The sequence below is a fragment of the Scyliorhinus torazame genome, chromosome 18, assembly GCF_047496885.1.
Source record: "Scyliorhinus torazame isolate Kashiwa2021f chromosome 18, sScyTor2.1, whole genome shotgun sequence".
In the NCBI taxonomy this organism is placed as follows: domain Eukaryota; kingdom Metazoa; phylum Chordata; class Chondrichthyes; order Carcharhiniformes; family Scyliorhinidae; genus Scyliorhinus; species Scyliorhinus torazame.
Genome location: NC_092724.1, coordinates 6,956,661 through 6,984,463, shown reverse-complemented (window position 1 = coordinate 6,984,463; position 27,803 = coordinate 6,956,661). Strand labels below are relative to the sequence as shown.

Genomic DNA, 27,803 nt, shown 5'->3' with positions numbered 1-27,803 from the left:
CCTCCCCCTCCTGTCACCCACTCTCCTCCCCGTCCTGTCACTCACTCCCCTCCCCCTCCTGTCACTCACTCCCCTCCCCCTCCTGTCACCCACTCTCCTCCCCGTCCTGTCACTCACTCCCCTCCCCCTCCTGTCACTCACTCCCCTCCCCCTCCTGTCACTCACTCACTCCCCCTCCTGTCACGTCCCCCACGTTGTGCGGGCGAGGCGCGGGGCGGGGCTGCCGGAGCGGGCAGAGGGCACGGAGCAGAGACTCTGACTGACGGAGAGGGAGCGGCTCTGACTAACTGCCGGAGAGAGAGAGCGCCGGCGGAGCAAAATGGGGACGGCGGCCGCTCTGGGCGTCCTGATGCTGCTGCAGAGCGCGGCCGCTTACACAGGTAACAGGCCCGGCCCGAGCTCCCAACCCAGTCCCCGGCTCCGCATCCACCCCGGGCCCCGGCTCCCAACCCCAGTCCCCGGCTCCGCATCCACCCCGGGCCCCGGCTCCCAACCCCAGTCCCCGGCTCCGCATCCACCCCGGGCCCCGGCTCCCAACCCCAGTCCCCGGCGCCCAACCCAGGGCCCGGCTCCGCTCCCAGCCCCGAACTCCCAACCCAGTCCCCGGCTCCGCACCTAGCCCCGGGCCCCGGCTCCCAACTCAGTCCCCGGCTCCGCTCTCGGCCCCGGCTCCCAACCCCGCTCCCCGGCTCGGCTCTCAGCCCCGGGCCCCGTCTCCCAACCCAGACCCCGGCTCCGCTCCCAACTCCAGTCCCCGGCTCCCAACTCCAGTCCCCGGCTCCCAACTCCAGTCCCCGGCTCCCAACCCCAGTCCCCGGCTCCCAACCCCAGTCCCCGGCTCCGCACCTAGCCCCGGGCCCCGGCTCCCAACTCAGTCCCCGGCTCCCAACCCCGGGCCCGGCTCCGCTCCCAGCCCCGAACTCCCAACCTAGTCCCCGGCTCCGCACCTAGTCCCGGGCCCCGGCTTCCAACTCAGTCCCCGGCTCCGCTCCCAACCCCGCTCCGCTCTCGGCCCCGGCTCCCAACCCCGCTCCCCGGCTCGGCTCTCAGCCCCGGGCCCCGTCTCCCAACTCCAGTCCCCGGCTCCGCTCCCAACTCCAGTCCCCGGCTCCGCTCCCAACTCCAGTCCCCGGCTCCGCTCCCAACTCCAGTCCCCGGCTCTGCACCCAGCCCCGGGCCCCGGCTCCCAATCCCGACCCCACTCCCCGGGCCCCGACTCCCGACCCCACTCCCCGGGCCCCGGCTCCCGACCCCACTCCCCGGGCCCCGGCTCCCGACCCCACTCCCCGGCTCCCGACCCCACTCCCCGGGCCCCGGCTCCCGACCCCACTCCCCGGGCCCCGGCTCCCGACCCCACTCCCCGGCTCCCGACCCCACTCCCCGGGCCCCGGCTCCCGACCCCACTCCCCGGGCCCCGGCTCCCGACCCCACTCCCCGGGCCCCGGCTCCCGACCCCACTCCCCGGGCCCCGGCTCCCGACCCCACTCCCCGGGCCCCGGCTCCCGACCCCACTCCCCGGGCCCCGGCTCCCGACCCCACTCCCCGGGCCCCGGCTCCCGACCCCACTCCCCGGGCCCCGGCTCCCGACCCCACTCCCCGGGCCCCGGCTCCCGACCCCACTCCCCGGGCCCCGGCTCCCGACCCCACTCCCCGGGCCCCGGCTCCCGACCCCACTCCCCGGGCCCCGGCTCCCGACCCCACTCCCCGGGCCCCGGCTCCCGACCCCACTCCCCGGGCCCCGGCTCCCGACCCCACTCCCCGGGCCCCGGCTCCCGACCCCACTCCCCGGGCCCCGGCTCCCGACCCCACTCCCCGGGCCCCGGCTCCCGACCCCACTCCCCGGGCCCCGGCTCCCGACCCCACTCCCCGGGCCCCGGCTCCCGACCCCACTCCCCGGGCCCCGGCTCCCGACCCCACTCCCCGGGCCCCGGCTCCCGACCCCACTCCCCGGGCCCCGGCTCCCGACCCCACTCCCCGGGCCCCGGCTCCCGACCCCACTCCCCGGGCCCCGGCTCCCGACCCCACTCCCCGGGCCCCGGCTCCCGACCCCACTCCCCGGGCCCCGGCTCCCGACCCCACTCCCCGGGCCCCGGCTCCCGACCCCACTCCCCGGGCCCCGGCTCCCGACCCCACTCCCCGGGCCCCGGCTCCCGACCCCACTCCCCGGGCCCCGGCTCCCGACCCCACTCCCCGGGCCCCGGCTCCCGACCCCACTCCCCGGGCCCCGGCTCCCGACCCCACTCCCCGGGCCCCGGCTCCCGACCCCACTCCCCGGGCCCCGGCTCCCGACCCCACTCCCCGGGCCCCGGCTCCCGACCCCGGGCCCCGGGCCCCGGCTCCCGACCCCGGGCCCCGGGCCCCGGCTCCCGACCCCGGGCCCCGGCTCCCGACCCCACTCCCCGGGCCCCGGCTCCCGACCCCACTCCCCGGGCCCCGGCTCCCGACCCCACTCCCCGGGCCCCGGCTCCCGACCCCACTCCCCGGGCCCCGGCTCCCGACCCCACTCCCCGGGCCCCGGCTCCCGACCCCACTCCCCGGGCCCCGGCTCCCGACCCGACTCCCCGGGCCCCGGCTCCCGACCCCACTCCCCGGGCCCCGGCTCCCGACCCCACTCCCCGGGCCCCGGCTCCCGACCCCACTCCCCGGCTCCCGGCTCCCGGCTCCCGACCCCACTCCCCGGCTCCCGGCTCCACTCTCCGGGCTCCGGCTCCACTCCCCGGGCCCCGGCTCCCGGCCCCACTCCCCGGGCCCCGGCTCCCGGCCCCACTCCCCGGGCCCCGGCTCCCGGCCCCACTCCCCGGGCCCCGGCCCCACTCCCCGGGCCCCGGCCCCACTCCCCGGGCCCCGGCCCCACTCCCCGGGCCCCGGCCCCACTCCCCGGGCCCCGGCCCCACTCCCCGGGCCCCGGCCCCACTCCCCGGGCCCCGGCCCCACTCCCCGGGCCCCGGCCCCACTCCCCGGGCCCCGGCCCCACTCCCCGGGCCCCGGCCCCACTCCCCGGGCCCCGGCCCCACTCCCCGGCTCCCGGCCCCACTCCCCGGCTCCCTGCTCCACTCCCCGGCTCCCGGCTCCACTCCCCGGGCCCCGGCTCCCGGCTCCACTTCCCGGCTCCACTCCCCGGGCCCCGGCTCCCGGCTCCACTTCCCGGCTCCACTCCCCGGGCTCCGGCTCCCGACCCCAGTCCCCGGCGGCCCGGCCTTTATTTTGCGGGTCTCTGTTTTTTGTGACCCCGGTGACACACGTGGCGTTTGCGTTGACTGGAGCTGCTGGGCGGGCATGTGGAGTTGGGCCACGGATCAGCGGGCTCGAGGGGCTGAATGGCCGATTCCTGGTCCTGTGTTCCTCAGCTGAATTTATAGGTTACTGTGTTAAAGTATTTTATATATAATCAGAATTTGCAGGGATATTTTCTTGCTAATTTTGTGATTGTGTGAAATGAGTGAATGACAAATCCCAGATACGTTGATATATTCCAATCATGTAATCATCACTATGGGATTGTTCCATAGAATTCCCTACAGCGCAGAAGGAGGCTGTTCTGCCCATCGAGCCGGCGCCAACCCTCTGAAAGACCACCCTACCTGATCCCCCTACTCCCATCTAACCACATCTTTGGACACCAGGGGGCAATTTAGCACGACCAATCCCCCTAACATCTTTGGATTGTGGGAGGAAACCGGCACACCCGGAGAAACTCTCTCTCACACTGGGAGAAGGTACAAACTCCACACAGTCACCCCAGCCAGAATTGAACCCGGGTCCCTGGTGCTCTGAGGAAGCAGTGCTAACCACAGTGCCACCCAGATCATCTTTCAATCTGTGTGTGTGTGTGTGTGAGAGATACTTGACTGGAACACTAGTCTAAAAAATATCTGTGATTCCATGTCATGTGGATTTGCAGAGTAACCGCTGTGTTCTCGTTTACTTGCTTTAGGGATGTTCAGCTGATGTTTCAGTGGGCTGATGCAACTTGATTTTCCATGGTGATGTCTGTCAGTGTCATGATTTTCTTTTAATTTGGCGTAATTATGTTCTGTGCAGGGAAAGTTTAGCTTCGACTAATCTGAGTTCTAAATTGAAACTAGGTCAAGAATAGATTGAACACAGCCAGCTTTACTTAGTAATCCTCTAGTGCGAAGGTCCACAGATGACAACTAGTACCTGAATATCTGTATCCAGAGCATCAAATGGTTTTGGTACAGTCTATACAAGCAACGACTTACCCTGGGTTTTCTAATTACCAATTTGGAACACTCCCAGAACTGGTAAATAATATGAATTGGGTTGCAAATTGATGGTGAAAGGGGCACTGGAAACATGTGTACACAATTTAATGGACTCCAGAGAAATAAGTGTTCTATTTTTGTGTTGCGTTGTGTGGGAGAAGGTCAGTCCAGATAAATCTATTACTGGATGGGCTGTACGAATCCTGTGTGGAAGGTATTTGCTTTGATTGACTGTACTTAAATTAACTTTTCATGAATAACCAGGAGTAAACAAATTCTATAATTCATATTTGTGGGGATGCATCCTGCTGACTTTGCACCCTACATCAGCTAGTTTATGGAGTGTCTTATCTTTTTTGCCAGCTGACATGTTTGAGGGGGAAAAAAGCTGATATTGTCTCTAAAAACATATTGAACAATGAAACAGTAATGGAAATTGTAATGGTGCTTGGCTGTGGTGTTAAACTTGTCAGCTGAGGGAATGCCTTAATCAGTAGCCCAAAGACAAATTACATGGGGAAAAACTTTGTATTAGGCTCCAATTATTTGAGACTTCCAAGCAGAGAGTCTATGTCCGAAAATTTGTCCCCAGTCTCTGGTGCCCAATTTTCCAGTTTGCGATTTTTGGTTGGAATGGGGGAGATGTTACCATGGTTTATGGGCCTAATCTTTAATGATTTAAAAGACATCAGGCGTTCACTTTCCTGATATTACATGTTGACTCACCTATAGTGTGCACCGTATCCATATATGAACTATGGAATTCTAGAACCGTTGCAAGTTTGTTAACTGTCTAATGATGTTTGAGAAACCGGTCTACCTAAACATCTCATAGTAACAACTGCCACTGATTCTAATTGTCTGCTGCAGGATCGATTGCAGATGAGCACATAGAGATACTTTTCCAATAGAAGAGAAGAGTTACAACAAAATAAGTTTTTCGTGCCACCTCAGGCTTAAAATATATCACAAGAATCAACTTTTGGTGCATCTACTACATGAAAATCTCCAACCTTTCACCAGCAAAATACAAAGCTGTATGGTGGCATGGTGATTAGCACTGCTGCCTCACAATGCCAAGGACCTGGGTTAAACTCCGACCTTGGGTGACTGTGTCAAGTTTGAACATTCTCCCCGTGTCTGCGCATGTTTCCTCTGGGTGTTCCGGTTTGGTTCATTTTCTGCACAGTACGACGATATGCAGGTTAGGGCGGTTACTGGGATAGGGCAGTGGAGTGGGCCTAGGTAAAGCATTCTTTGAGGGTTGGTGCAGACTGTACGGCCAAATGACCTCCTTCTGCCTTGGGATTCTATGGATTTCTATGGAAATAGTGCAACTTTGTCTATTATGAATAAGGAAAGGCCTGCCAAGAACATTGAGGTCTCATTCTCATTTTTAAAAATAAATTTAGACTACCCAATTTTTTCCCCCATTAAGTGGCAATTTAGCGTGCCAATCCACCTACCCTGCACATCTTTTTGGGTTGTGGAGGTGACACCCACTCAGCCATGGAGGCCGGGGGGGGGTGGCGGGAAATGTGCAAACCTCACACTGACAGTGACTCGGGATCAAACCTGGGTCCTCGGCGCTATGAGGCAGCAGTTCATTTTCGGTTTAGAGTGAAGATGGTTGTGGTTCTCTTGGCACTTCACTGAAACCTATTTATTTCTCAAATAATTAAACAGATTCTTATGCACTGGCAACTTAGTCATTGAAGTTGCAACACAAGGATAATTGCAAGCTTTATTACAACTGCAGTGCAATGTGTTGTATGGTGAAATGATGCAACATTTCTTTCTGTGACTTCCTCTATTCACTCCCACTGGATGATTTCTCATAATTGCCTGAGAGAATATCAACTATCATCTGTTTGGCTGTTGAATGGTGTTTGTTGAGATTCAACTTGCAAATCAAAATCTCCTTTGATCTAGCCTGATTATAGTTGTTCCTAAATGGTAGATATTTTAGCAATCAGGAAAATTCTTCATCATTATTAGGCTTTGCTCTTTACCAGTCCAACAACTTCAAAGACAGCGGTATTGTTCCAAGAGAGGGTGGTGTGTGGCTTGGAGGGGAACTTGCAGGTGATGGTGTTACCATGTCCTAGGTGCTAGAGCAGTGGTGAGCCTCCTGCGGCCCATCTGGGTTCTGAATGTGGTCCAGGAGACATTTTGTTGACTGCCCATGCACAGGATTGCGACATTCCGCTCATTTCCATCCGCACATTTTTTTTCTATTGGTATGACTGAACGTAAAGCAAGGGTATGTGAAGTGAGGTGCATACTGATTTCACACCGCATTGACTGAGAACTAGCACTCCCTCTGCATCCAAACGTAAATGTTTTGTTTTTGCCATTTGAAGTGAACGACTAAACATTTTCCATCGCTCGTTATGAAAAATTTGGCGTGTACTAAATGTATTCAATCTTACTCGAGGGCTATGGTTAGTGAACAAGCCTGATTTGAATCTTGAGGGCCACTCATGAGGGCCACTCACTAGTCGATTGCCCATCGCTGTGCTAGAGATTTGGAAGGTGCTATCCATACAGCCTTGGTTAATTTTCTGCACTGCACTTTATAGAGCTGAGAAACACAACGGGTTAACAGATATTAGTGGTGGGTTGTATATAGACCCCCCTCCCCCCAAGCTGAAGTGGTGATGTTGGGAATGACAGTAACCAGGAAGTTAGAGACAGAGGCAGCAAGGGAACATCTGTAATAATGGGTGACTTTAATCTGCATATATACTGGGGAAAATATAATTAGTAACGATACCAGAGAGGAGGATTCATTGGAGTATACACGGGATGATATTCTGGACCAAAACGTTTAGGGACCAACCAGGGGACAGGCCATCCTAGACTGGCTATTGTGTAATGAGAAAGGAATGATTGGCAATCTAGTTGTGCAAGGCCCGTTGGGGATGAGAGACCATAATATGATAGAATTCTTCACTGGAGAGTGATGTAGTTGATTCTGAGACTAGGGTCTTTAATCTTAATAAAGGAGACTACAGTGGTGAGGCGCAAGTTGGCTATGATAGATTGGGGAATGTTACCTAAAGGGATGACGGTGAAAATAGAGTTCGAGAGTCAGCTTGTGAGAACATAACAATAGGTGTGTGAAGAGAAAGGAAGGTCAGTGAACACAGAGGTCCCTTACAATCAGAAACGGGAGAATTTATAATGGAGAACAAAGAAATGGCTGACCAGCTAAATACATATTTTGGTTCTGTCTTCACAAAGGAGGGCACAAGTAACATACCAGAAATGGTGGGGAAGATAGATCAGTGGGGAGGAACTGAAGGAAATAAGTATCAGTTGGGAAATGGTTTTGGGGAAATTGGTGGGAATGAAGGCTGATAATCCCCAGGGCCACCTAAGGAAGTGGCCCTTGAAATAGTGGATGTATTGGTGGTCATTTTCCAAGGTCCTATAGAGTCTGATACAGTTTCTACACATTGAGGGTGGCTAATGTAGGGCAGCATGGTAGCACAAGTGGATAGCACTGTGGCTTCACAGCGCCAGGGTCCCAGGTTCGATTCCCCGCTGGGTCACTGTCTGTGCTGAGTTTGCACGTTCTCCCCGTGACTGCATGGGTTTCCTCCGGGTGCTCCGGTTTCCTCCCACAGCCCAATGACGTGCAGGTTAGGTGGATCGGCCATGATAAATTGCCCATAGTGACCAAAAAAAAAGGTTAGGAGGGGTTATTGGGTTACGGGGATAGGGTGGAAGTGAGGGCTTAAATGGGACGGTGCAGACTCGATGGGCCGAATGGCCTTGTTCTGCACTCTATGTTTTATGTACCTAATGTAGCCCCCACTATTTAAAAAGGGAGGGAGAGAAGATCATGGAAAACAGTAGCAGGATTGGGCAGTCACCATGGATTTATGAAAGGGAAATCATGCTTGACAAATCTACTGGAATTCATTGAGTATGTAACTAACCGAATTGATGAGGGTGAGCCAGTGGATGTGATCTATTTGGACTCTCCGAAGGTTTCCAACAAAGGCCACATAAGAGATTAGCGTGTAAAATTAAAGCACATGGGTTTGAGGGTAGTATATTGAGTGGATAGAAAATTGCTAGGCAGACACGGAACAGTAGGAATAAACGGGTCTTTTTGCAAATGGGAAGGAGTGACTAATGGGGTACCACAGGGGCCAGTACTGGGACCCCAGCTAATAATATATATTAATGATTTAGATGACAGAACTAAATTTAGTATCGCCAAATTTGTAGATGGCACAAAGCTGAGTGGGAGTTGTGAGGAGGATGCAGAGATGCTTCAGTGTAATTTGGGAAGTTCAGCAAGTGGTCAAATGCAGTAAAATGTGGATAAATGTGAGGTTATTTACTTTGGTACATAAACAGCAAGGAAGATTATTATCTGAATGGCTATACATTGAGCGAGGGGAATCTGCAACGAGAACTGAGCGTCTTTGTACACCAGTCGCTAGAAGTAATCTTGAAGGTGGTAAAGAAGGCAAATGGTATGTTGATCTTCATAGCAATAGGATTTCAATTGAGCAGCAGGGATGCCTTTCTGCAATTATACAGGGGCTTGGTGAGATCACACCTGGAATATGTGCGCAGTTTTGTTCTCATCTGAGGAAGGATGTTCTTGCTATAGAGAGGGTAGAGTGAAGGTTAACCTGGGATAGCAGAACTGATGTATGAGGAGTCATTGAGTTGGTTAGGATTACATTTGCTGGAGAATTGCAGGGTTATGGGGAAAGATGAGAGTGGGACTAATTGTCCAGTTCTTGCAAAGAGCTAGCATGACTGTTTGGCCTCCTTTATGGTGCAAATATTGATTGTCATTGGTCAGGAGTTCCATTTATTATGTCAATATATTTTTACTACCATGAAGCAGTAGCTAGCGGGAAGCCACCTTAGTATCTCAAGCTACTCTTGATAAAATGTTGCAAAATAATCGTGCAGTGTAATTTTGTCATAGTATCTGCCATCAGTGTTTTTGGTGAATTCCAAGCCGTTTGTCTGCACAATAGACTGAGCTTTGTTTTTGTGCCTGGTGTAATTTAAACCATATTTTTGAGGAACTCCATTTTGTATCAAATTCTATCCTGTCATTCATATTTTTACCTTTGTTTCTTTGTACACCTTTTCAGTCACATTTCTTTCAAATGTTGGGCTCATGCCCCATATGTGGTGGCAGCTTTCTGCCAGGAACTGCACTTAACTGACCACTCCTTTGTGTGTACCATTGGTCACTAGTTTTTTTGAGTCTCAACAGTAAATATTGGCTAATGGTGTGGTGTCCTCAACAATGGAACTGTCACAGAAAATAGGCACCAGGTGTGTGATTCCATAAGATGTATCCAATTTGGAACTTCTTTTAAATTATCACCCTGATTTCTTTCCCATGACTGCCAATTGGAACAGCCTCTGTTAGGAGTGAGACACAAAATGGGTTCGAGAAGTGTGATAAAGTTAGAAAACTGAAAGATTAATTTTTTTTAAGGGTCTTGAAGGAGACATTGTATAATTTTAAATATTAAACCACTATGAAACCTGGTGCTTCAAGAAGCTACCAGAGGAACATTAGGATTTAACAGGAGCGGGCCATTCGCCCCCTCGAGCCTGTTCCTCCATTCAATAAGACCATGGCTGATCTGGCTGTGGTCTCAATTCCACTTTTCAATCTGGCTCCCATAACCCTCGACTCCCTTTTCTGTCAAAAGTCTGATCAACCCAGCCTTGAATGAATTCAACGATCTCTGGGGAAGATAATTCCACAGAAGAAAGACTTTTTTAAAAGAGAATTTCTCCTCTGATGGCCTCCTTCTGCACTGTAGGGATTCTATGATCTCAGTCTTAAAAACTCTTATTCTTGAAATGTATCCCTTAGTTTTTGCTTCACCCACAAGAGGAAACATCCACCTTATCAAGTCCCCTCAGGATCTTGTATATTTCAATAAGATAACTTGTCATTCTTAACTCCAATGGGTATAGATTCAACCTGTTCAACATTTCATCATAAGAATGAATGGGTTGAGTAAACCATCTCTCAACTGCTTCGGAATTTCTGAACTTTGGGTAGTGAAATATTCAGCCTTGACCTCTGCACAGTAGGATTATTAGGACTATTGAAAACAAAAACAAATAAGTGAACAAATTGAATTACTTTTTCCCCACTGGATGGATGCCTTGCCCTGGTTACAAAAACTGCTATTTGCATCTCTCTTACATTCCCTGCCTCTGGCTGCTTTCTGTAAGTGTGTCATCGAATGGATTCCATAGTAACGGTACTAAATGTGTCAGCTCGATCTAATGTGAAGTTGCATTTAAAGAAAAAGCTACGGTTAATGCAAATCTTGTGGTAGAAATGCAATTTTCTTCTGCTGTAAGCGTGGAGGTGTGTGGTAGCAGTCAGCAAAATATAATAGGCAAATTTAAAGCACCCAGTAATCTTATTAAGCATTGAAATGAAAATGAAAATCGCTTATTGTCACAAGTAGACTTCAAATGAAGTTACTGTGAAAAGCCCCTAGTCGCCATGTTCCGGCGCCTGTTCGGGGAGGCTGGTACGGGCATTGATTATCAGAATGTAATGAGTAGTTGAAAATTATACCAAGAGTTTATGCGTACAGTACAGTATTTTTATGTTGGTGTAGTTTCATGCTTGTTAAAGGTAAAAAATGAAACCCCTTGATAGTGGTGTTTCCTGTATTCCTGACCTGTGGAGTAGAGTGTACACCTGGACCCTAAATGTTGCTGAATAGGGAAAAGTGGAGAATTGAGACACCAGTGTAAGTGAAGTGTGAATTCAGAGATCAGTAGAGCTACTAATCAGGCACCATGATTAGAGGAACTGGAACTAGAACTAGCACACACACACAAAATGGAAATTGACAAAACTGAATTTTCCACACAATGACGCCAAAGGCAGAGACCATGAGGAAGGTCACAGATTAGTGGCACTGAGATGACTGAAGGACTGGTGCTACCACCTGTTGGTGAGAAATGAGTCTGTTGGTGAGAAATGAGTATATTGCAGATTTCTAAATATGCTTATTAGTCACTTAATCTGCTTTCTCTTCATTCTTTTAGGAGCCTATTAAACTCTCTCTGGTGGCAGTCAAGTTGTTAGCTTCCTTTGGGATTTGTTAATACAGTAATAATCTTATCTGTTGCCTTTTAGCCACATTCAAACTTATCCCAAAATTAGTATTTTTGAAAGATCCATCTTTGCATCACAATAATTCAGTTGGACTTTATTCATGCTCTACTTTTGATTCATAACAGTGTGCAGAGCATTGTTACATAGATCAATAGCCCAGAATCAGAACAAAACTTTGCCTTTGGCTTTTTTGCCTCCAATGGATTCTGTGGTACAACATAGTGGATTTTAAAAATGTCATACTGCTTTGTCAATTAATACATTTTGATAATACCATGTTCGTTAGATGTCTGAAAACCATATCTTAACAAAACAAGCCAAATCCTGAGAATATATTTTTCCTCAACTTAATGGTTGCATGCTGTGCAAACTGGTTATAAAGATGTGCACATGTTTAAAAATGTTAATGAGTTGGTTCTGGAATCTGAATTATCACATTAATCAAATCGTTAATTACATTGAAACTGCTTTTTGTGGTTTAAACTTGGTAATTTAATCCTGTGCTTCTGACAAAATAAAATCGCCCATGAAACATAAGAATAGGCCATTCAGTCTCTTCAGCTTGGTTTGGATTCATTAAATAAATATCAACATACCACTAAAACCTTTACCTAACAAAGCTCAGATATTTAGACTGTTGTGCATATCTTAGCATGGCATGAAGCTGAAAGTATAATTCCAATAATTTTATTCTGGATAGTTTCAATTACATAAAATAAATTTAAAAGACTGTTTCATAAAAGTAAATAAATTATTGTGATCTAGCTCACGCCATATTAGCTTCAGGTTTCAGTGTCTCTCGTGGCTCAGGTTTCCGTGTCTCTCGTGGCTGTGTTCATTATCTTTGCACATGGCTGCATGAAAAGATTGTTGTGGGTATTGTCATAATTGTTAAACTTGTGATTCAAAGACTATGAGCTTTTGTTAGGAACATTCGCAAATTCTGCTGGATTGCTGGAATTTTTCAAACCCTATCAATTACAATATATAATATTGATATGACTTGTGAGGAAATTCTTGCTTAATATCTGGTTTTACCAACAATGTTAATTGTTATGGTCTAGGAAGGTAATAGCAGAGTTATGGGAGGTTATTATGACTTTGGTTTCCTTGGATACCCTTGAGTTTTGTTCATGCAAAGGGCTCAAGGTGACTTTCACAGTAACAGAACGAGCTGGCCAACAACCAGCTCTAATTTGTGAACAGAGACTAGAGGCTCGAGTATGAGCACAAAGATCATTTATTTCTAATATTTTTAGATGATTTCTCTTGACCTGGCCACTGGTCAAGGTTTGAAGGAATTTTGAACGTTATTATCGCAAGTTTTGACTTTCAGCCAACACTGGCTGGGAGAGTAAATAGTTCAAATTTTGATGCCTTTTGGAACACTTGTAACTTTTTATCACGCACTAAAACCAAAATTTTTTACCAGTTTTTCCTGACTTGCATATATATTTGATCAACGTTCTACTGGCTTTACAACCACTTTTACTGCCTGTGAATGCATTATAAAAGCTTTTCTCGCTCATTCATAGCATGCGGGTATTACCGGCAAGACCGGCATTTATTACCCACTCCTAACTTTGCTTGAGAAGTTGATTTTTCCACTTCACCCTTACAAGGATAGATTTTCTGTGGAGTCTCTTGTCCTGAAGGTTCCCAGGAGGATATTTTGCTCCGAATGCACCCTCTGCTGCACATTGTATCATCCATTTTATATCCACTAATACCTGCCGTTTCTTCCTCTAGTATTTAGAATGCTTCCAGCTTTAATTTCGGGCTTTTTCTCATTAAATGTCTTTCCCACGCTACCAGCAGATCCTGCTTCAACCAGTGCCCACTCCTGTTTCTGTGCTTTTCCAACACAACTTGTTATCTGATCTCAACTCAGCACCTTGACCTTATGATACAGAAATACTCTAGCCCTCCACTTCCTCATGACAAATTACATTGAATTTCATGGAAAATTTTCAAAGGTTACCATCCAACACATTTCCCTTTTTTAATTATCTATACATGGGTGTGGGTAAAAAACTAAACTTCAAATTCTTGAATCTCATAACACAAGTTATTCATTAAAATGATCCATTTTTTAAAGTTATATATGTATTTATGTTAATATATCTCTGTACTTTATATTTTACAGTCTGTATGATTGTTAATTGAATTTAGCTTATTGAATGACAGACTAGGCCTGAGGGGCTGAATGGCCCACTCCTATTTCTTATCTTGTGAATCCCACCCTCCATCTCTCCAGTCCATACTTACCAGTTCATAGAATACTTCACCTCCAATCTGAGATCAAAACCACCAATTCACCACATCAGGATTAAACATTGCTGCACATCTTGTGTTATCTGTGAACAGTGTATAGATCTATAGATGTTTTGTTTTGGTGCTGTAGATTCTGTTTAAATGAGGGTTAGAGTTAATACACATGCAAGAATAGAGATTATTTAGTGGAGAAGGGCATAGTTTGAATCTTAAGATAAAATATTTTTCCAAGATATACCTTTGATTCAAAGAAGAATTTTGTTAGTGACTGTAAAATTAACATGAGTGCAGTCCAAAGCATAAACTTGTGAATTTAGATCTTTCAATGTAACTTATTTTATTTGTTCATGGGGTGTTACGTCGCTGGCTGGGCCAGCATTTCTTGCCCTTCCCAGAGGGCATTCTAGAGTCAACCACATTGCCGTGGACCTGGAATCACATGTAGGCCAGACCAGGTAGAGACGACAGATTTCCTTCCCTAAAGGACTTTAGTGAACCAGATGGGTTTTTACGACAAATCAACAATGATTTCATGGTCACCTTTAGACTTGTAGTTCCAGTTTTTTCTTGAATTCAGATTTCACCATCTGCCACGCGAGATTCTAAGTCGGGTCCCCAGAGCATGTCTCTGGATTACTACTCAAGCGACAATACCACAACGCCACCACCTCCCCTAAAATGATCTGTAGACAAGTTGATCAAATTTGGAGCACCTTCTGTACTTTACTTTCCCACATGACTACTTGGAGATTTAAAAAAAAAATCATCCTTCTGCTTCATTTATTCAATGGAAAGCAGGACTGAGTATATTTTGTCTTCTTGTGCTTTGAGACTTCCCAAATGCAATTTATTTCTTCCCCTCTGTTAACAGGTAGAAGGCATTCAGGAAATTTATGGACTAATTTATTCTGTGCAGCATTTTAATTACGGTTGTACAAGATATTTTGAACTATAATAATTCTTGATCTTGTTAATATTTGAGTATTAACATCCATTTCATATTTTACTTTGTCTTTTGCTTGGCTATTTATTCCCCCAGTCGAAGCCACAAATTGTTAGCTTTTTGACCCTGCGAGAAGACAAAGGGCGCGATCATCCAGACATGCTGCGCCGGAAAAGCAGCTTGACGCAGCATGGCCAGCGAAAGCTGGGAGATGCTGCTCCCGGGATCTACCTGGCTCGCAACGCCTCGCGAGACTCAACGCAATCTTGCGAGACGCTGCAAGGGGAATCCCGTCCGATCGGTTTTTGGGAAATCTGCATATTAGAGCGAGACAGTAAGCATTGGCTCAAATGTGCAGATTCCCAAGGTACCTGAGGCTTTGGGATTTGATCTCTTCACTTCAGGTGAGTGCCGTTTGGTCCCCATGGAATCCCAAGGGGATCGGAGGCCCGCAGCTGCATGGCCTTTGGGCAAGCTGGTGGTGCCAAGGTGCCAGGCTGGTGATGCCAAGGTGCCAGCCTGGTGGTGCCCAGGTGGCACTGCCAGGGTGCCAGGTTAGCACTGCCAAGGTGCCAATTTCTGCACGCAAACGATTGGGCCAGGGCTGCCCGCTGTGGGTGTTGGGGGACCATCCCATGTTGTGTTCGGGATGTGGGGAGGTCGGGATTTCTTTTGTGGGCCTCCGAGATCGGGATACCTGATCTTTCGCTACAATGGGGAGTTCTGGTGAGCGGAACTCTCTGTTGTAAACGGGGCTATGTGTTGCCTCGGCCGCACGTTCTCCGTTTAGGCCCCTTATTCAAAGCGAGTTGCGTTGAATAACCATGTTTCTCGGCACTGCAAGTGCGGGAAACACGTGGCTAACCGTGCTCGCTAGGGCACTTTGTTCCCTTTTGGGAAGATCGCGCACAAAGTTTCCTCAATGTTGTATTGTATTTAACCTAAAACTACCAATTTTCTATCACAGAACTCTGATGCAGTAAGATCTTTCGTGCACAGTACTGTAGTGGTTGTTCACTGTTTAACAGTTATATATCACTTTTAACATAGAACATTACAGCGCAGTATAGGCCCTTCGGCCCTCGATGTTGCGCCGACCTGTGAAACCACTCTAAAGCCCATCTACACTATTCCCTTATCGATAGAACATAGAACATTACAGCGCAGTACAGTCCCTTCGGCCCTCGATGTTGTGCCGACCTGTGAAACCACTCCAAAGCCCATCTACACTATTCAGCAATAACCTACGCACGGGCAGTATGAGTTCACCCAGGGGCATTCAGCTCCTGAGGTGAGAGTGACTGCCCTTGACATCAAAAGAGCATTTGATCGAGTATGGTATCAAGCAGCCTAGCAAAACTGGAGTCAATGGGTATGTGCACAAATTCTCTTTGCAGTAGTTTAACTACTGAATTTTTCCTTTCAAACTTAGTTTATATTAATTAAGTTGTGTGTCATACAAGAAGTGTGTTTGCTGAAAATGTTTTATTAAATCCTGTACTATATAGACACCAATATGTCAGATACGCCCAGTGACAACAGTGCACACGTGAGTGCTGAAAGTGTTGATGATTAACAGAATTCAATACATGATGCTACTGAATGGAAACAAATTAAAGGCTGATTAATTATTTTTTTATTAGGAGGTTTAGAGAATAGACTCCTTAAATGCATGTGTTTGGAGGTGTGGAGTGGTGATTTATGTGAGGACTTCCTTTTGTAGTATCCCTTTTATAAATTTACGTTCATCAACTGAAACTTTTTTTGTTCTGTTGCAAATGATCTTTTTATTGCAGCTGGCTTTATAAAGTCACCACTGTCTGAAGTGAAGCTAATGGAAGACAATGTAGAATTGAACTGTGAGGTAATTGGAAAACCCACCCCTGAAATACAATGGTGGGGCATAGAAGGCAACGATTCAGAGGTTATGTCGCAGCTCTACGACGGTGCGCGACAACAGCGAGTCAAAATCAACTCCAGCTATAACATTGATGCCAAGAGCTCTATCAAGATCACAAATCTAAGTATCGAGGACACTGGCACTTACGAATGCAGAGCCAGTAATGATCCAGACCGTAATGATTTACAAAAGAGACCAAAAATCAAGTGGATACGGTCCCAAGCGACATTAATAGTCATCGAACGTGAGTGGTGGTTGCCGAGTGGTGATTGCCAAGTTGAGGCAGAGATGTTTACCTGTAGCTTAGTCCCAAGTGCCTGGTATGCATTTGGTGCCCTTTTCGTCACCCTTCCAAGAAAATCTCCTGGCACCTGCACTGCTGTCGTGTGATCAAAGCCATATCCAACCCTTTTCTACCCTGGCAGTTACCTGTTTTTGTCCTACGACTGGATGCAAGGTTGTGAGATTGTTTTCCCAACTTTTGGATGTTGGCAGTAAAATAATTTCAGTTAAGATATGATGACTCCCACTATAACAACTCTGAATGGACAGTGGCCAGCCGTCTAATCAAACTGAAGAAACACACTATTTTAGAGAACTGATTGCTAGTTTTATATTTGTTTTACTTCAGCCATGTGTTAAAGACGTCTTCAGGCACCTTTAAACAATCGTGGACCAAATTTTATAATGAGAAATGTTAAATGTCTGGCTTGCTATTTTTGTAATGTTACAATCTCACACTTTGTTACTGGTCTCGCATTTTACCTTTACAACCAGAAGATGGCAACTTAACAGCTTTCTGGTACTTTAGGAAGATATTGCATACCCTGTGGATCCTACAAAGCCATGTACTTTCTCAATCACTATCTTGTGATTGTGTCATTTTGATGTATGTAATGCCTGCCATGTTCTCCTTACCCTCCATGCTCCAACTTTGAGTGTTAAAGACTCCTTTGTCCTCATCTTGTTCAGCCTATGCTGTAGTGCCCTTGCATTTTTCTGGTTATGTTATAGTGCAAACCTTTTTATTGGGGGAAAACAAACTAAACAGGACCCTCAGCCTCTAATCTGACATTTTCGTTATCGCATTTTCTTTAAGACATAAGAGCAGCAAATAAATCCTTAGGTGGTGATGTTGCTGTCATAATAGCAAGGGTGCTTGGACAGTGCTGAAGTTGCATTACTTTCTTTTAAGGTATACAGAATAGTCTTAGTTAACATTTTTAATAAACTTTATTTGCATGAAGAAAATAATAACCAGACTAATAGATAACCCCAATGTCGTCTTTGATTTGTGCAATCTGGACTTCATGGCAATGGGGAAAATAATTTTTTTAACCTCGCGTATCATTGACATACAGCTATAATAGTTTGATTACTATGATGCTGTATTTACATTCTATTGATTTTACACAAAAATGCTGAGACCCTAATGAGATTTATTTATATATGATGTGATTAACATTCTGATCTGATCTCATACTCACAAATAAAGAAGGCTGCTTATTTCTAATCATGTCAGTGATAAAATTATAAGCCATATTATGAAGAAAATTGAGTGGGAGTGACTACAATGTTATCTGAAACTGGGACATTTAAATATCCATGAAATAGGTTATGTTTTTAAAAGAAAGCAGAAGGAAGAGGTTTGCATTTTGCTGCTGTGATGAGCTTCAGTAGTTTACTTTCCTCCCTTGAACTGATCAGTGGAAAAGATGTCTCAACAAAGCAATCATGTTTGTAATTCTAACTAAACTGTATAATGTTTTCTTTATTTAGTTCACAGAGCAAGCTTTCACTTGACTACTGTTTTGAGCCAAATATTGAATTGAAAGTTTCTTTATCTCTTTTTAAAATGTTAACATAGTTCACATGACTTTGTGGTTGATTGTTATCTGTGCTTTCTGGAAATACATTCCTGCTACCAAGTGTTGTGGAAGTGTATGTTAGGTGAAGTATGGAAGCTTGATCATTCTGATGATTTTGTGGTTAGCCAGTCTCTGCATTCATGAGGTTTTCATTCAAGCCTGAAACTTGTTCTTTCTTTGCAACCAGACCCTATAATTGTTACGAATCCTCCCATCTTGGAATCAGGGGATATTTTAACGGAAACAACGCTTCGCTGCAACCTGACAAATCCACCGTCTTCCATTGAGGGGCACGTGTGGCAAAAGGATGGCCTGGATATCCCAGACACCAGTGATAAAGCCACTTCAACAATTATGGAATACAAGTATGTATCAGTTGCGTTCACGCAGCTCAGCTCCGCCAGCTGTTGAATAATTCCATAATTAAAAATCAGTAACACTGGTTTTTACCTGTCTGATATGAAATTACCAATATTAGGGTATTTTCTTCAACTAGTTCACTATTGCAGTATTTTGTTCCCATTATTCTCAAATATTCTCTCTCCCTCTCTTTCCCCCCCCCCCCACCCAACCAATCTGTTGTTGCTGTGTGTTGTCTCAGTTTATCAACCCACTAGAATTACCAATAGAAGAATAGATTTTGAAAAGTGTAAAACTGGAGCCCACTAGCAGATTGTCACTATCAAACCCTATAAGGAATACAAGAGGGATTGCTTTACTCTAGTGAGAATATTACCACCATGTGGAGTAGTTGAAGCAAATAGGGAAAGCTAGATAAGTACACGAGGGATTGAAGAATAACAGGATTTGTTGATGGGGTTAGTTGAAGTAAGGAAGGTAGGCGATGATTGATGTGGAACATAAACAAAGGCAGAGAGCAGTTGGACTGAATTACCTGATTCTGTGCTGTAAATTCTGTTCAAAGGTCTTGTTTATAAACTTCTGCCCTGTACTTGATTTTGAGAAGTGGTACCATGATGTATTGAGTAATGGCATTCGTAACGTTGAGGATCTACAACAGCATTTAAAATTTAATTTTTCACATCTGCCATGTTTACATCTGCAGAATTTACATAAACAACTGTTTTATAAGGATTTCAGTGGAACATGTGGCAATATTATTCAACATTTGATTTTTCTACTTAAACGTTCCTTCAATGTGTGACTGCTATTTATTTTCCTTGATGTAATAATTTTTAGTTAGGAGAATTACTTCAGTAAAGGTAAGACTTTGGCCTGAGAGTAGCTTGGGTTTAGACAAAGAAGTCTCAATGTTTTCTGTCCACTAGTCCTATATTATCAAATATCAAAATTAACATATAGCAGCGTACTTTGTATCAGGACAGTTCAGTATAATTGCTGTAATATTCACTGCCACAAATGCTTCAAAATTGAACTGTAGAAATGTAAAATGTACCTAAGTTTTGGGGGCAGGAAAGAAGAGTTTCCTGAATCGCTTCTCTTCTCTTCTTTCGCCCCCCCCCCCCACCGCGCGCACACACACATTTCAATCCCTTTGTCCCAGTTAATCAAAAATATATTCATAAATAACATTGTAGTGATTCTTGCTTTACTTGATGATCTATTAAAAGTGCCTGTTGGTGCAATGATGTGCAGTGTAGTTAACATTCCTTGTTATGGGCCAGGGTTTAGAGAACCCCAAAGTGTACCATGGAGTTCACCTGACCCACAACTTTGAATAGATTGTGGTATATGGGGCACACGGCCCACTCTACAGGTGTGGTACAGCAGAAATGGAAAAGTATTTTTTAAAGCAAAACAATGTTTATTCTATGAACTCAAGTTAACCTTTTTAAAACATAGTGAACATCTTAGCAACCATTAATTCAAATACAACCCCCAAAGACTACACTAAGTAATCCTTTAAACTTTCCTTTTAACATCCATGAAACTTAAAAACATAACCTTTAACAGAAGCACATCAGGTTAAAGTTACTACTGAGAGCAGGTATTTGTTTTAAATCACCAAAGAATCGATTTACAGTTTTTAGATTACAGAGAGAGAGACTAATACCCCTTCTGGCTGTGACTGCAGCTATTCAGCTCTGAAAACGAAACTATAAAACACCCTGCAGCAAACAGCCTAAAACGAAAGTAAAAAAACTGACAGCCCAGCTCCACCCACACTCTGACATCACTGATAAACACCCATTTCTTAAAGGTACATTTCTTAAACACCCATTTCTTAAAGGTACTCTCACATGCCATCCTGTATATATTTTTTTCCCTAGCTTTATCATTTGTTTGTGTGCAACCTGCTTTTTGTCTTGCTCTCTAATTATTTAGTGGGCAGCACAGTGGTTAGCACACTTTCTTCACATCTCCAGGTTCGATTCCCGGCTTGGGTCACTGTCTGTGCGGAGTCGGCACATTCTCCCCCGTGTCTGCGTGAGTTTCCGCCGGGTGCTCCGGTTTTCTCCCACAGTCCAAAGGTGTGCAGATACGGTGGATTGGCTATGCTAAATTGCCCTTAGTGCCCAAAAAAAGATTTAGTTGGGGTCACGGGGATAAGGTGGAGGTGTGGGGATAGGGTGGAAGCGTGGTCTTGAGTAGGGTGCACTTTCCTAGGCCCGGTGCAGACTCGATGGGCCGAATGGCCTCCTGCACTGTAGAGTCTATGATTCTATTTTCACTATTTTTTTCTGCCTGCCCTCACATACTTTTATGTTTCTGTATCTCCTCTATCTTGTTATTTAATTCTTTTCCACATTCCATTCTATAAACCATTCGTTCTATAAATCTAATGCCCACTTTCCTTCTGTTTAAACTACCCTGTGTTTCATTGTTGCCTGAAGACTTGGGCTCAAACTCTGACTTTTTCAGTAAGCCTGGGCATTGCCACAAAATAGAATATTATGGGATGAGGAACAGTAGCTTATTTCTAAATTGGCTTTTAGTGACAACGTGGTGTAATATCACCAATTGAATGTATGCAAACAGATGAGCATCATTAATATAGATAACAATTTTTATATCATCTCCCAAATCTGAGATCCCTACTGCCTAGAAGAACAAGGACTGGGAGATACCACCTCTAAATTACACAGTCTTGGTGTAGACATATATCACTGACATGGATCAAATCCTGGAATACCCTGAATAACAACACTGGAAGAGGGCCTTTATATGGGCTACAGAAGGATCAACAACGCTCCCTCAAGGACCTTTCTAGCGATGCCCTTAGTCCCAAGAACTAATTTTTAAAAAATTCCCAACAATATATTTTATAAAGTCTGAAAGACATTCCTAAAATGTTAGCTATTTTGAGGACTGAAGTGGGTTACTTTAAACGTGAATCTTTTAGAGAGAAGTGGAGAAACCGAAGACTGATCGGCTACGTGATCAATGTTGTGATAATAGAATGGAATGAATGTTTAATTTTTATCAATTATGGATTACGAACATTATATATACACTAAAAAGGAGAAAAAACAGAATTTGAGGAATAAGCTGGTGTGATTTTTGTTTTAATGGATGTGCTCAAATAACATTCGCAATGCAGAAAATGTACATATCTAATTTTTTTAATTTGCATTCCAAGTAAAATGTTTTGTTACTCAAACATTGAATTAATAGGCAATTTCAGTAGATAAAAATAATTAAAAGAAATAAACTGTACGTCTTTACAGCAATATAGCTAGCACTGAAAATCAGGCAAATACTAAAAGGAGTGGAACAGCGGGTAAAGCAAGGAGACCTGCCAGTAAATGGGAAAGCAGGGCCTGTCATCACTCGGAAGTGGATGGTTGAAGCCTTGTTATCGGATGCCATGGGCTGTGGGAACACGGTGTTGGTCCCTGATATGCTTGACATCTTTGCATATTTCAAGAGATGTTGAATAAACTATGTATTTGGACACAGCAGGATGCCTTCAACTTTGTTTCTGGTATAAGATGCCTCAACGCAGTGGTCACATTCCATATAGGCATCGTTAGTTATGACAATTTAGTTGACAATTAACCCAGGTGAATCAGCTTTAGATTTTAATGTTAGAAAATGCTGACACTACAGTTGTCTCCTTAATTGCATAAACATTTCGCCCAGAAAATTCATTATTGTTCTTGATATATACAAAATTTGTTTGTACTTTAATTGCAATACCTTCATCTGTGGCACGGTTTTCTTCAGGCTGAGTGCTGTTGATGCAAAACACTCGGGGGCGTACAGCTGCCACTATTTTACTACACCTGCTGTCAACAATACCATCCATGTGAAAGGTAAGGCTAGCAGGCATGAACAGACTAAAAGAAAGTACAGATTGGTGTTCTACCCAATTTCTGTAGTAGATGCACAAATAATTATAAAGGAAGTGGTGGAGTTGCTGTTTGCAACACATGGAAGCAGATTTCACTTCCTCATGGTTAGCCTCCCTAATTGTAGTGACGGGAATCTGAATATATTGAACAACAATCTCAATAATGGGTCCTTAAGATTTTTGAGTAGAAAACAAGCAGAAGTGGCTGACATTTTCTGTCTCAGCAGATGATAGATTGCAGGAATGTTATGTCGTGCAGTGTAGTAGCACTTAGGTTAGTTTTGTGATGTCTGAGCATTCGTGGCTTCACAAAAATAAATGAAAAGCTTACTTTTGGGCTTCTCTTCGGCTGAACTGCCAGCTGACACTGGTTGGGGTGTGCTGAGATCAGTCCCAAAATGGCATTGGGATTGTACTGATGTAGGACCCAATATCTAAATAACTTTGTGCTTTGTCCTGGCCAGCTTTTTGGGAGGCAAAATGGCAATGGTGGAATGATCTGGCAAGTTCTTGCCCTACCATGAACTTTCTGCCAAGTCGATGGCTTCCCCATCTTTCCCCATTCTTATGTTCTAACTCTAGTCTTCAGCAACAGATGGCCACGATACCAAGGATATAGAATGTTATCTTATGGTGGAGTGAGGAGGTCCACATGATTCAAATAGCTGCATAGTGGAATGAATAAGAATCCTTTGTTTTCTTGTGATTATATATAGATGCTAAATACCTTCAGAAAAGGAGAGCAAGAGTGGTTAGCACTGCGGCCTCATGGGCCGAGGTTCCAGGTTCGATCCCGGCTCTGGGTCACTGTCTGTGTGGAGTTTGCACGTTCTCCCCGTGTTTGCGTGGGTTTCGCTCCCCACAACCCAAAAGATGTGCAGGGTCGGTGGATTGGCCACGCTAAATTACGACTTAATTGGAAAAAATGAATTGGGTATTCTAAAATTAAAAAAGAAAAGAAAAGGAGAGCAAGTAATTAATATTTCTCTGGCACTGAAATAATTCTAAAGTATCATGAAATAATAATTTAAGAATCTAGGAATTGAATCTCTTACAAAATCTGTCACCATGGGTGCCATGAGGAAAATCTGGGCTTGATTGGAAAATAAGTAAATGATTTTTTAACCTAGCTCTACCTGGCGTGAGCAGCGACAAGAAATCTGAATACGGAAATGAGGGAGATGTTGGAGTGCTGACATGCAAGAGCAGTGGCTATCCGCTCGTTGAGAACTGGATGTGGTCGCGGCTGTCTGCAGGTGGTGTTCAAGAGGTAAATCGGACGTGATTTCTTTTCTATCAACTATTAAGATACTTCTTGTGTCCATCTGTTGGGTCAAGCAGGATTGAAGTACAGTCACAGCAACAGCTTAAGTGTGCTGTTGTTGTCGTTCAACTTGTTTTTTGAGTCACCCTTTATTGTTTTTAATGTTAGAAATTGATTAATGAGCATGGCTGTACTTTTCTCATATAATGGAGATCTCCACTGGGTGAAAGCTGGGATTAAAATATCATGTTAAGCATATATATATGTAAATGTATTTTTTAAAAAATCTAGTATCTTTTTCGTTGAACATATCAGCCTGAATTGATGAATATTATTTTTGGTTTGCTCATCAAAAATCTGGAGCCAGGGAGAGCTGGAGCACTGAGTATCATGCAGTTGAGAATATAGCAGACTAAAGTCAGTTATGAAGGGTATTTTTGAAGATCAAGGATGTCTTAACACGTGGAAACACTTCATTAGCTTGTGAATATTTGAGTACTTTTTGCTGCGTGTGAATTTGAAATGGATATTTTAAAGCAATGTGTCTTTCCAATTTAGTTGATTGCCAATGGAACAAACAAATTTCAAATCAAGAGTTCTGGAAATAAGACCGAGTTACGCATCCATCCACTGACTATTGACGCCGACCAAGGAAATTACATTTGCAATGCAACCAATGAGATTGGCACAAGAGGGGAGACTCTTCATCTTCGCGTTCGTGGCCGTTTTGCTGCTCTCTGGCCCTTTTTGGGAATTGTCGCAGAGGTGATTGTGCTTGTTGCAATTATCTTCATTTATGAGAAAAGGAGAAAGCCTGATGAGATTTCAGATGGTAAGTTCCCAACAGACGTTTTAACCACTTTGTACGATCAAGTGCTTACTTTTAGCAGGTTATTGAATAGTAAAATAACTTTGTCTTAACCAAAATTGATCAAGAGCAGCATACTCAATCTCCATGGGCTGAGTTTCTGAACAACTGATATTGAGGATCTGTTTGGAACAACTAGGTTAAGATTTTGAAGCAGCCCCTCAATCGACTGTGAATTTCTCTGGTCTCATTCTTTCCAAGTGTCACATAGCACTGAATGGTGTTAGACATCTGTAATGGAAGGAACATGTGGGGTATAAACACGTGGGCCTGAATTCTCTGCTTCCCGCCGCCGGCAGCGAGAATTGTGATCGGGTGGAGAATGGTGCACAATTGGAAAAAACGCAATTTGCGCCCAGTGCTGATTCAGACCCCATCCTCCGGTCCCCTGCTGGTGGGGATATCGAAGTTTGCACCCCGCACTGGCAGATCCATGGAAAACTGTAATTTGCATGGATTTAAATATCATTAGTAGGTTGGACACTTCATGCTTAGGTGGAAGTCTCATGGGCACGAATTAGTGCAAATGTATACAAGTGGGGACCAGGTGCCATGGCTGTTGAGGGGGGGTGGGATGCTAAAAACCTCTCAAAAAGCGTCAACCTTGCTGGGGGGTAACAGCCAGGGGAAGTAGCGGGCAATGACTAGCTGCCAGGTCCGTGGACTCTGGTGTCCTCTCAGGATCGGGGTAGCCTGGCTCAGACCGCCATTGTAGTCTGTGGATTTAAATGCACCCTTTTGGTGCTCCTGGCTGCTCATAGAATCATAGAATTTAGAGTGCAGGGGGCCATTCGGCCCATCGAGTCTGCACCAGCCCTTGGAAAGAGCACGTGAGCCTACATCTCTACCCTATCCCAGTAACCCCACCCAACCCAACATCTTTGGACACTAAGGAGCAATTTAGTGTGGCCAATCCACCTAACCTGCACATCTTTGGGCTGTGGGAGGAAACCGGAGGACAGGAGGAAACCCACACATTATTGTCACAGGTAGGCTTACATTAACACTGCAAAGAAGTTACTGTGAAAAGCCCCTTGCCGCCACACTCCAGCCCCTGTTCGGGTACACACAGAGAGAATTCAGAATGTACAAATTACCTAATAGTATGTGTTTCGGGACTTTTGGGAGGAAACCGGAGGAAACCCATGGAGCCACAGGGAGAACGTGCAGACTCCGCACAGACAGTGACCCAAGCCGGGAATCGAACCTGGGATCCTGGAGCTCTCTTTGCGTTATGGGGGTGAGACCCACGCAAACACGGGGAGGTTGTGCAAACTCCACATGGACAGTGACCCGGATCCTCAGCGGCATGAGGCAGCAGTGCTAACCACTGCACCACCATGTTGCCCTTAGTGAGTTGACTTATGATGAAGCTAGAAAATGTCGCAAAAAAATATTAAATATCCTACAGGTAGTGTCTCAAATCCAGCCATCCAAAAACTGAAGTATTCAAAAAAACCCGGTCTTTTTTATAAGTTGCCATGCATCAATTTTAATTATTAATAAAGGAATAAAGTAACTTATCGGGACAATTCGGCTGGGTGCTGCATTGGCCAGGCTAATTCATTTCACATGTTGCTCTTTTCCTGTACTCTGGTGGTCCAAGCGACACTTCACACCATCCAGGAAGCTGTTCATTTGATTTCATGTATCCCCTATTAGTTGAATTACAGACCCAATTTTTTTTCTCAGAAACTGGCACAGTCATAAAGGTCCTGGCAAGATCCTAAGGGGTGGCACAGTGGTTAGCACTGCTGCATCATAGCGCCAGGTGCCCAGGTTCAATTCCGACCTTGGGTGACTGTGTGGAGTTTGCACATTGCCCCCTGTCTGTGTGGGTTCCCTCCGGATGCTCCGATTTCTTCCCTTTGTCCTAAAGATGTGCAGGTTAGGTGGATTGACCATGAAAAAACTGTACCCTTGGGTTAGCTAGGGTTATGGGATAGTGGACCTGGGTAGAGTGCTCTTTCAGAGGGTTGGTGCAGATTCGATGAATGGCCTCCTTCACTGTTGGAATTCTGTGCTTCTATGGATTCTATTCTGTACTATTGTAGGATATCAGGGTCAGAACCAGAGTAGCTTGACATTGCATGAAAAAGCTGTAAAACGGGAACATTAAAGGACCTTGTGGTAAAGTTTCCCAGGAGCTTTCTGAAGTGCAGGAAAACTCTGTACTCTATTTCTTTGTCAGAGTCCTAGAAAGAAACAACCTCAAAGATTCAACCAAAAACTTTAAAGTATCATTTTGGATGGGTTTGGCGGGGTGCTTCTGCTGGCTCTTTGGTTGAGATCCAGACTGGGATTCACCAGACTTGGTCATTTTGAGGCGCGTTGAGGAATTTCTCCCCGGTCCAACCTTCACTTAGAAATAAAAGCAAATTACTGCGGATGTGAGAATCTGAAACAAAAACAGAATCTGAAACAAAAACAGAAAATGCTGGACAACCTCAGCAGGTTTGACAGCATCTGTGGAGAGAGAAGGGAGCTAACGTTTTCAATCTGGATGACTCTTTCTCAAAGCTCGAGAGAACTGGAAATTGGGTCAGATTTATACTGTAAGTGAGGGGTGGGGGTGGAGCGGTGTGGCTGGATGGGGGCAACGAAAGGTGGAGATAGACAAAGATGTCGAGGACAGAAGATGAAAGGAATGTAAATGGGGGTGATTTAAAGCTAGAAAGGGTGCTGATAGTGACACATAAAGAGGCTGGTTTAGCACAGTGGGCTGAACAGCTGGCTTGTAATGCAGAACAAGGCAGCAGCACGGGTTCAATTCCCGTACCGGCCTCCCTGAACAGGTGCCGGAATGTGGCTACTAGGGGCTTTTAACAGTAACTTCATTGAAGCCTACTTGTGACAATAAGCAATTATTATTAATATATTATTATAAAGAGATTAGAATGTGTCAATAACAGAACAACGTTGAGCAGTGTGTCAAAGGGCAAGTAGGAACAATTGGCCCAAGTGGTGGGGGGAGGGGGGGGGAATGGAGGAGGGAAAAACATATCAATTGAATAAATACCTCCTCCACATTCACCCCATT

The 27,803-nt window shown here is 45.8% G+C and overlaps 1 protein-coding gene across 3 annotated transcripts in view; it reads left to right on the top strand.

Annotated features, from left to right (window-relative positions):
* Nucleotides 1–201: 201 nt before the first annotated feature.
* bsg (basigin) overlaps nt 202–27,803 on the top strand; it is a 39,141-nt gene continuing 11,539 nt past the window's right edge. The window contains exons 1-6 of one of the 3 annotated variants that reach the window (XM_072482099.1): nt 229–380; nt 16,384–16,731; nt 18,543–18,720; nt 22,505–22,593; nt 23,762–23,901; nt 24,454–24,727. In XM_072482099.1, coding sequence (XP_072338200.1) covers nt 320–380; nt 16,384–16,731; nt 18,543–18,720; nt 22,505–22,593; nt 23,762–23,901; nt 24,454–24,727 — 1,090 coding nt within the window. In that variant the 5' untranslated portion in view covers nt 229–319. Of the gene's footprint in view, nt 381–16,383; nt 16,732–18,542; nt 18,721–22,504; nt 22,594–23,761; nt 23,902–24,453; nt 24,728–27,803 lie in introns of all 3 variants that reach the window. The other 2 variants (XM_072482098.1, XM_072482100.1) reach the window with 2 other exon arrangements.